This window comes from Formica exsecta, unplaced genomic scaffold (assembly GCF_003651465.1).
Source record: "Formica exsecta isolate Colony F162 unplaced genomic scaffold, ASM365146v1 scaffold245, whole genome shotgun sequence".
Lineage (NCBI taxonomy): Eukaryota > Metazoa > Arthropoda > Insecta > Hymenoptera > Formicidae > Formica > Formica exsecta.
The window spans coordinates 930,434-940,464 of record NW_021849727.1 but is presented as its reverse complement, the minus strand read 5'-3'; the positions used below and the strand labels follow the sequence as shown (position 1 = coordinate 940,464).

The window sequence follows — 10,031 nt, the reverse complement described above, 5'->3', positions numbered from 1 at the left end:
TCAAACAATAAGAATTTTTCTCTGACAGCTATAAAATTGAAAATTGATTTTACAATCATTTAAATTATCTTTATTCCGCTTTTAATCATCAATTTCAACTTTCAAAAAAAAATAAACGTTAATTTGAAAAACAAAAAAAAATTTACACGTTTAGAATTAAAATATATTTCTATATTTCACATACCTTTGATAGTTAATTATAAAAGTGTATTTTTCAAAATCTATTCCTGATTTCTCGAAGATTAGATACTAATTCATGAAAAGGGATTCTCTCCAATTCTTTTTATCATAAAATGCTTCCGCGATTTACAATATCAATATTTCAGATAAAAATTATTTATAATAAATATTACATAAATTAAAATAACAAATAACTAAAATAACAAATTATATTGATTGATAAATAAATTTACAAGCAAAACAATTTATTATGTCAGTCTAAAACTTGAAAACTTTGGTACTTTATATAAATCTTCAGTTGCCAATTACGAAGATTAAAGCCCGTATCAGACTACGCATTGAAGATTGAAATTTGACCAATCAGGATAAAGAAATTTTAGTTCCTTTTGTTCTGATTAGTCAAATTTCAATCTTTAATCTTCAATTTTCAATGCGTAGTCTGATACGGGCTTAAGGCCGTGTTCCGATATTCACTATCAGTATTGAAAATCTATAGCATATGTGACGTAAACTATAGATTTTCAGTACCGGCAGTGAATATCGGAACACGGCCTAAATATCCCATTTCACAGAGACGAATTTCTTTCAATTCATTTTAATTCGTCCATCTTTTATCGGATCACCTCGCGCGCGTTTCTTTCCCGACTCGTGCGAATTAATGAGAATTTTCACCGTAGAGCACGGAAAGGAAAAGCGGGGAAGAGATGCAGCGAGGTAGTTGGCTACTTAGCAGCTGGATTCGAGTTCACTGATATTTCGGAGCACGCGCGATGCGAGTCTTGTTTCGTTTACAGTGACGACGACGGAGACAACAAACAGATGCACGTGTATCATTAAATAATTGTTGTTTATATGGTAAAGAATTACAATAATTTTCAGTACAGAAATAAAGACATTCAATACGTATGCCCTACGATATCAAATATTGGTAGCACACAAGAACTGTAACGAAATTAAAAATTGTCTACAATTGAGCCAATAAAGTAATTACTTTAGAATGACACCTCAATTATTTCAAAAAGGATTAGTTTTAAAAATTTTTAATTCAAAATGGAATTTTTGAGAGATACGCTCAAATACGTCTGCATCCGACCACGGCCGTTTGTCGACTTCTAGACTAGGGTTCTCGCATATTGTGCTTACAAATAAAATTTTACTTCATTTACGCTGTTAGTATTTGAATGAGTTAAAGAATCTCTCCGAGATCTCTCTTCCTCTCTTCAAGGCCTAAAATGTATACTCATTTTAGGTATAAGAAAATACATGCGAATAAAACAATTTGCAATTATTATTTACGTTAACTTACTAAATTTGTGCTAAACAAACGTTGTATAAGCGATGATGAAATTGTAATCGCATCACGGATTTTTCACTTATCAAACGATTTTTCTATTTTATTCAAATAATGCATAATGATGCTCTTTTTTGTGTGTAGTCTCGTTCTCTGATAAAATAATTTACAAATATATATATAAAGCTAATATATTACAAATATATATATTGCTAATAATCAGTTGAATATATTTCTTTTTTTTCTATTTAAATTTCTTTTTCTTTTTAATAAAATTTTGTTCTATATTCTCTCTACCTTTCAACATTTTTTACAGCATAATATTCAGAAAATAAAATTTGTTGTGTTTATGAATCTATTTTTTTATTCAAGTATTTGTTATATTTTTTATCTAATATCGCTAAGAATATTATAAATTATAAATGGCAATTCACAAATATTAAAGTTTACGTAGTAAGACGGTCAAATTATTCTTGCGGGCGCCAATCTCACACTGATAGTTTGGAAAATCTTCGCAAAACTACGCACACGCAAAAGAGCTTACGATAGAATAGAACTTGCTCAAAAAATTTTGTATTAAGGGATTTTCATCTGCAAATTACGGAATCTTCAATCGAAATTATTTCTATTTACTTTCTGAAGTGCACACAATGTGCATTAAAAGTTTGTGATAAGTACTTACGGTAAAAAAAGGTTCATCATGGATAATATCTAGTACAAATGGCCTCAAAAGGCTATTCGGGGCTTGAGCAAAACTATGCAAAATTACTTCTATCTAATATCTAGTAACTAGATATTATCCATGATGAGCCTTTTTTTTTTACCGTAAGTACTTATCACAAATTTTTAATGCACATTGTGTGCACTTCAGAAAGTAAATAGAAATAATTTCGATTGAAGATTCCGTAATTTGCAGATGAAAATCCCTTAACACAAAATTTTTTGAGCAAGTTCTATTCTATCGTAAGCTTTTTTGCGTGAACGATTCTAACTGCATATGAATTTTCTGCTTCTATTGTTTTAGATTAATCTACAGAAAGTTATTTGTATTATTGTAAATTACTGTGTTTTAAATTACATATCAAATTACAGTGCTTTCTTAAGTGTTTAATATCGGGATAAAAAAATGCGTTATTTAATTTTTAGGGAATCGCTCTATATATTTACGAAGTCTGGAACATAGAAGATTAACAATGCAGATCTTTATCGGAATAAATCATAAGTACACAGTACGCAAATAAAATAAATAAGTAAATAAAGCATATACGCATTTACTTCGACGAAAGAGTACAAAAAAAGGAACTCTAATAAAAGACGACGCGCGCGAAAGGAACGTATACATAAAAACGGAATGATTTGAGCGAAGACCGTGGCTGTGTGTAATTGATCTATGTTCGTTTATTCGTTTAATCGCGCATATTAGGTTATGCGGTAATGATGACGATGGGCAGTAGCAAGTCGAGAAGGTAAGAAATGACTCTTAATCGACTTCCTCGATAGTAGGTCCGGACGCGCCGCCGGCGCTGGGTGCTCCGCCTGGTGCGGCACCGCCGGCTCCGGGGAAGCCGCCTGGCATACCACCGGGCATACCACCGGCGCCCTGATAGAGTTTCGTGACGATCGGATTGCAGATGCCCTCGAGCTCCTTCTGCTTGTGCTCGTACTCCTCCTTGTCGGCGAGCTGATTCGCGTCAAGCCACTTGATGATTTCGTTGCATTTGTCTAAGATCGTCTGCTTGTCTGATGCGCTGATCTTGTCCTTGAGCTTCTCATCCTCGACCGTGCTCTTCATGTTGAAGCAATAGGACTCCAGACCGTTTTTGGCTGCGATCGTCTCCTTCTGCTTCTCGTCCTCGCTGCGGTATTTCTCTGCCTCGTTAACCATCCTCTCGATGTCCTCCTTGCTCAGTCGGCCCTTGTCGTTGGTGATGGTGATCTTGTTCTCCTTGCCGGTGGACTTGTCCACGGCGGAGACGTTAAGAATGCCGTTAGCGTCGATGTCGAACGTGACTTCGATCTGAGGAACTCCGCGAGGTGCCGGTGGGATACCGCTAAGTTCAAACTTGCCCAGCAGATTGTTGTCCTTGGTCATGGCGCGCTCACCCTCGTATACTTGAATCAACACACCCGGCTGGTTGTCCGCATAAGTCGTGAAGGTTTGAGTCTGCTTCGTCGGGATGGTGGTGTTCCTCTTAATGAGCGCAGTCATGACACCACCAGCAGTTTCGATACCCAGAGAAAGCGGAGTGACATCGAGCAAGAGCAGGTCTTGAACTTCCTCGGATTTGTCGCCGTGCAAGATGGCCGCCTGTACGGCAGCACCGTACGCCACAGCCTCATCGGGATTGATGGATTTGTTAAGCTCCTTGCCGTTGAAGAAGTCCTGCAGAAGCTTCTGGATCTTGGGGATACGCGTGGAACCGCCGACAAGGACAATGTCGTGAATCTGGGCCTTGTCCATCTTGGCATCGCGCAACGACTTTTCAACAGGTTCGAGAGTGCCGCGGAAAAGATCGGCGCACAGCTCCTCGAAGCGCGCCCGGGTGATGGAGGTGTAAAAGTCGATTCCCTCGTATAGTGAATCGATCTCGATGCTGGCTTGCGTGGACGACGACAGAGTACGCTTGGCCCGCTCGCAGGCCGTGCGCAAGCGACGTAGGGCGCGCTTGTTCGACGTTAGATCCTTTTTGTACTTGCGCTTAAACTCTTGCACAAAGTGATTGACCATACGATTGTCGAAGTCCTCACCACCCAGATGAGTGTCGCCGGCTGTTGATTTGACCTCGAAGATGCCGTCTTCGATGGTCAAGATCGACACGTCGAAAGTGCCGCCACCGAGATCAAAGATTAGGACGTTTCTCTCGCCGGTGGCCTTCTTATCGAGACCGTACGCGATAGCGGCGGCGGTGGGCTCGTTGATGATACGCAACACGTTCAAGCCCGAGATGGTACCAGCGTCCTTGGTTGCCTGACGCTGCGAGTCGTTGAAGTAAGCGGGGACGGTGATCACGGCATTGGTAACGGTCTTGCCCAGGTATGCTTCTGCAGTCTCCTTCATCTTTACCAAAACCATCGAACTCACTTCTTCGGGGAAGAAAGTCTTCGTCTCTCCTTTATACTGTACTTGGATTTTTGGTTTGCTACTATCGTTTACTACAGTGAAGGGCCAATGTTTCATGTCAGCCTGAATGGTCGGATCCTCAAAGCGACGTCCAATCAGTCTCTTGGCATCTAAAATGTTTAAAATGAGAAAATAAAGTTAGTAATCTTGAAGATCTTGTAATTAATGTTTTATAAAATATGAGAATGAACTTGATTAAATATCACAATATCTTTACGTTCATTTAGTCAAAATAAATCTTAACTTATTTATGTATATTTATCAAGAGACTAAATTATTACTTGTTTATCAAATAAATATGTGTGCCCTTTTTCAAATAATAGTGCAAGATTGATAACATAATGTAATGTTAAAATATTTCATGTACATGACTATATCAATTTTAGTCATGTTAATCCTTACAGATCACATATATCATTTTAAGTCTATCGATGTTTTAATAATAGAATATCTCGAAAACCTTAATCGGTAAAAAAGTGCTTAAAATTCATTTTTTAATTTTTGTTGTATATAATCATTTTCTACAATGTCAAAAAATATACATAAATTTTTAAGTTTTTTCAACCTCATTAAGGCAACTAAATCTGTAACAAAATATTATGACCCACATGTGACCAACAGAGCAAAAAAAAAAAAAAAAAGTGACTTACAAGAGTTAATCAATAAAATGCGCCATTAATAAATTAAATTTTATACATACAACATATATAAGATGAAATACTTTTACATTGATATCGAGTTTATCCGATTCCCGAGAATTTGCCGAGTCATGATTTAATTTGCTAACGTAATTAACATTTCCGCATACAGCAAGCGAGCGAGCGAGCGAGCGAGAGAGCGAGAGCGAGAGCGAGAGCGAGAGAGAGAGAGAGAGAGAGAGAGAGAGAGAGAGAGAGAGCGAACGAGGAGGAAGAGGCAGCAACTTACCGAAAATGGTGTTGTTGGGATTCATGGCAACTTGATTCTTGGCGGCGTCGCCGATGAGACGTTCAGTCTCCGTGAAGGCCACATAGCTGGGCGTCGTGCGGTTTCCTTGATCGTTGGCGATGATCTCGACCTTGCCGTGCTGGAAGACTCCGACACAGGAGTAGGTCGTGCCAAGATCAATACCAACTGCGGGTGCCTTCGCCGCCATTTTTTCTCTTCGATTCTGCAAGACACGAGGACAAGATTTCCGTGAGAGAACGCCAAAAGATGAGAAACGCGCGGCGAAAAAAAAAAAGAAAAAGAGAAGAAGAAAAAAATCAGACACCCTCGATCGTGAAAGAGAGAAACACAATACCTTTTGAGTTTTCTGCGCTTCGATAAAAGTTCACACTTCCGTGTAATTAGGACAGCAAAGAAGTTCTTCGTTTGACGATTCGCAACGTGAGTAACCAAGTCCGCGCCCACGAGCTGTATATATAATGCCCGATGGGTTCTGGAATGTTCTCACGGCGCAGGAACTAAAAGCGCCGACCAATCGCAGCGCCGGATTCCGTTCGAGCCTGACGCGCGATAGGCCGAGCGTCATCGATCCACGGGGCGTCCTCTCCCTCCCTTTCTCTTCCCCATCACTGCGGGAATCAATCGAGCGTCCGTGTCCGTACATAAATGCCGTTCATCGATCAGAAATAAATTCCTGACCTCGCGACGAAACGAATTCACACGATTCGCCGGAATTCAGAATAATTCTTGGACGATCGGACGTCATATGTGTGATCGTGACGGACACGTGGAAAGTCCATCAGCGGGGGAATCCGACGCTGGAACAACGGAAGTCGAACGAAATATGGAAGATGGAAGGATGGAGAATGTTCGCGGGCCTGATTCTAGAAACGCGTAGTACATTCTCGCGCGTGCGCGAAGCGAGCGTCCAAGGTTCCATGGCACACACGCGTGTTTGTGACGTCATGGTAAATTTATCGCGCGAGGAGATCAATTCTTTTCCCGCGCGCGTTTTCTGAGAGAGAATTCACGTAGGTTACGGAGCATTTTTATTTCGACAGAACATCGATGGAATATATTAATGCGAGAAAGAGAGAGAGAGAGAGGAAACGAGCCCTTCGTAGACTTTATCTATTTGCATGATTGAATCTTGTACAATTAATAACGACTAATGATTAGAGTGCAGATTATATTTTGTGGGCGGAAAATTATATATGCACGCATGACGTATTAGATGCATGTGGTTCTGGGTAACAACGAGAAATAAAAGAAAAAAAGATTCCACTACGCGATTATATAATGTTGGTAAGTTCGATTTTTCAAGCTACAGCGACAAATACATGCGACTATTATGCCCGGTTTCTTCATATCTCCCGACAGTTATCTCCCAGATAAAGATGTACGTCGGATGACCCGATTGGTCGATTCTGCGAGATATTTGCCGGATAAAGTTATCGAGAACTTATCTAGAAGTGAAGAAACCGGGCATCAGATACACGTGTAGTTCTGGAAACCTCGAGAAAGAGAGAGAATCCAATACTGTTCATGATATAATTGGCAGGATGTCTGTTTGATTTTCCAAGTCACGGCAGCAATTTATTACAATTATATAAATCAAATATAGAAATCGTTTCTCTTTATATATGCATAGAAATTGCATTATTTTTAATGGGCGACAATTTTCAGAGAATTTTGTACATTATTTATTGTAAAAAAAAATTATTATTTTTTTTTAAATAGATTAAGATCTCATAAAATTACACGGTCTTATACTGATTAAATCGATATCTACATTCTAGCCATCTTAGACAGACCAGGAACATTTACCGCATGGAAAATAATCGGCGGTCTGAAAAAATTATACACGTGTGAGTCATACGTTCCTTGTGTAAAGGCATGTACGAGCGATTTTATGTTCATCGCATGATATCACGGACACACGCGTCAAGTTTATTGCGTTCGCATGGAAAAAACTTACAAGTGCAATTCATGCGGTCGATATAAGGATAAACACAACCGTTTGAGATTCTCGAACGTTCAGCGAAACAATAGAAAGTCTTTTTTATCAGATATTCCTACCGTATATTGGAAAAACATAATGTATAGAAGAAATTAAACACGCGCGAAGACACGAGAGGACTTTATGATCATCTTCAGTAAAGTAAAATTTTTACATTAATAAAAAATATTTAAATTACAACGAAATTAATTGCGTGGAAATGACTCACTCACTCACTCTCTCTCTCTCTCTCTCTCTCTCTCTCTCTCTCTCTCTATTTCAAGTCAAAAAAAAATCACAAGTCATTGATGACGCATTTATTCACAGTAGAATTAGCGAATTATATTCTTACATCAACGCTTATCTCGAAAAAACTGGTTATAATCTACCATTTGAAACGTATGTTTTATATCGGTAATATGTACATTTTCACAGAGGGAGATAAGAAATAATGCGATGTCGATCAATATGAAAAAGTTAAAGAGAAACAAAGTATGAAAAGAAAAGGTAGAAAACAAATGCTTTTTTTTTCTCTCTGTCAAGATGTTATGGTTGGAAATATAACTTAAAAAGAGAGAGAAGAGATTCGTCAATCCAATGTTAATTTATTCATATATTTTTAATGGAATATTTTACTGTATATAAAATACGTTATTGTGGAAAAAAAGATTGTAATATTTGACGATACATTCTTATTAAATGAACCATCGTAGGTCAAGCTGTGTTGCTAGGCCAGATCAGGCCAGGTGCGTTTAGCAGTAACGGTTTTTAACGTCGGCTCCTTACGAAGCTGCGATACAACAATGTGCCGCAAACGTTTTCTCCTTGGAACAGGCATACACAAATTCAAGCAGGAGGTAACCCACAGAGAGCGAGAGAAAAAAAAGAAAGAGAGAGAAAGAGAGCCGATGGGTCGGTTGTCTCACAATCAGTTAATTTTAACCATAGCGATTTTTCGTCGCTTTATAAATACGCAGAATCAGTTAAACAGGCGCTTTTTCATAGTTTTCATGCGAGGGAAATAGCTTTCTCAAAGAGAAATTCAATTTATATAAATACAACGGTTTATGTGAATATAAAAATAATGGAATTTTTTACCAAGTGATATGTGAAACATCGTTAAAATATTCTGAAAATATCAAATACACACACATTTACGAAAGCTATGTGAAATAATGACTCTGTGATATTATCGAAATGATCCAATGATTAATCGACGAAATAGTTCATTTTCAGAATAACATTTGTCGTTCGTAATTATATTTATAAAAAATCCTCTCTTCCATTTCTTTTTCTTTTCTTTTCATATATATCTGTCCTTTTTTAGGGGATAGGCATATATATATACATATATAGTATCGCTCTTTTTCTTTCTTATCCCTTCTTCTAACGCTAACATTCCATTCGGCTTTCACGGAAACTTTCAAAAACTGCTGTTGATATTTTCGGTTATTTCGTCATGGAAAGTTTTTTAATAATTCATTACAATTAAATTATTTAATCTACTTTATGATTGAAACAAAATCTTTTGTTAAATTGATCTTATATTTTGTTTTATCCGAAATCTTTCGTTTATATTCTAGTAAGAAAGAGACAATAATAAGTCGGCTCGTCCTTGTTTTTTCTGTCTCTCTTTTTCGCTCGTTGATCACATTCAGATGCCCACGTGTTCCTTTCAATAATATCCAAGGTGTTTCCGAATCTTTAATCTCTTTGTTTCGAACGGAAGCAAATTATTTGACTGTCTTCGCAAGAATTGGAGACAAATTCTCAACAACTATTAGTGCTTAATTTTTCCTTAATTTTAAAACTAATTTTTTTAGTACAAATTCAATTTGACGATCTCTTTTTTTCATTATATATTTTATAATTTTTAAACTTAATTAGTAAATATATCAAATTGAGATTCTATTAAATCAAAATTTGTCGTGGAATATTACACATACAAAAGTGCATGCGTAAAATCAAATGTGCATCATGATGCGGAAAATACATATTTTCATAAATATACGTCACGCGAAATATTTTTGATTTTCATTGAGACTTTGCTGTCACTGAAAATAAGCGCGAAGACCTCGCGAATAAATATAGCAGCGATATAATATAAGACTGTAGAGATTTATTTTGAACGGGCACAAATTCGTTGTGTCGCTTGTAAATTATTAGTAATAGATTCGATGAACAGAAAACAGATGTTGCGATAGGATGAGCGTGACGTAATCTATAAAAAAAAATAAGGCCAAGATGTCTCTTTGTTGCTCGAATTTCTCACATTTCAACGTCACAAAAGCGAAATTTTTTAACTCACATTATCCATCGATTATCAGATCGATAACAAGCTTACATTGAAATGTAGAAGTAAAAATAAAATACAAGTATTGATACAAGCAAATATATATATATATATATATACTCGGTAAATCGTTCTTCAATTTATCCCTTATATCCAAGGCGATATCCGTAATAGCGAGTTGCAGTTGCCGTCGCAGCGAGATCCCAAATCCATTCTCCAC

General features: G+C 37.3%; 1 protein-coding gene across 1 annotated transcript; it reads right to left on the bottom strand.

Moving 5' to 3' along the window:
* Window positions 1-2,605: 2,605 nt before the first annotated feature.
* On the bottom strand, window positions 2,606-6,012 carry LOC115236210 (heat shock 70 kDa protein cognate 4). Its single transcript, XM_029808509.1, has 3 exons — window positions 5,875-6,012; window positions 5,520-5,742; window positions 2,606-4,702 (listed from the first exon to the last, which is right to left on the bottom strand). The coding sequence occupies exons 2-3, from the start codon at window positions 5,725-5,727 to the stop codon at window positions 2,952-2,954; spliced, it is 1,959 nt and encodes a 652-aa protein (XP_029664369.1). The 5' UTR covers window positions 5,728-5,742; window positions 5,875-6,012; the 3' UTR covers window positions 2,606-2,951.
* Window positions 6,013-10,031: the final 4,019 nt, after the last annotated feature.

What these genes read in the sequence shown, in the direction of transcription:
- LOC115236210 (XM_029808509.1), bottom strand. Translation starts at nt 5,727, where the DNA reads ATGGCGGCGAAGGCACCCGCAGTTGGTATTGATCTTGGCACGACCTAC. An exon ending in TCCCAACAACACCATTTTCG is followed by an intron (nt 4,703 to 5,519) that starts GTAAGTTGCTGC and finishes TAAACATTTTAG; the next exon opens with ATGCCAAGAGACTGATTGGA.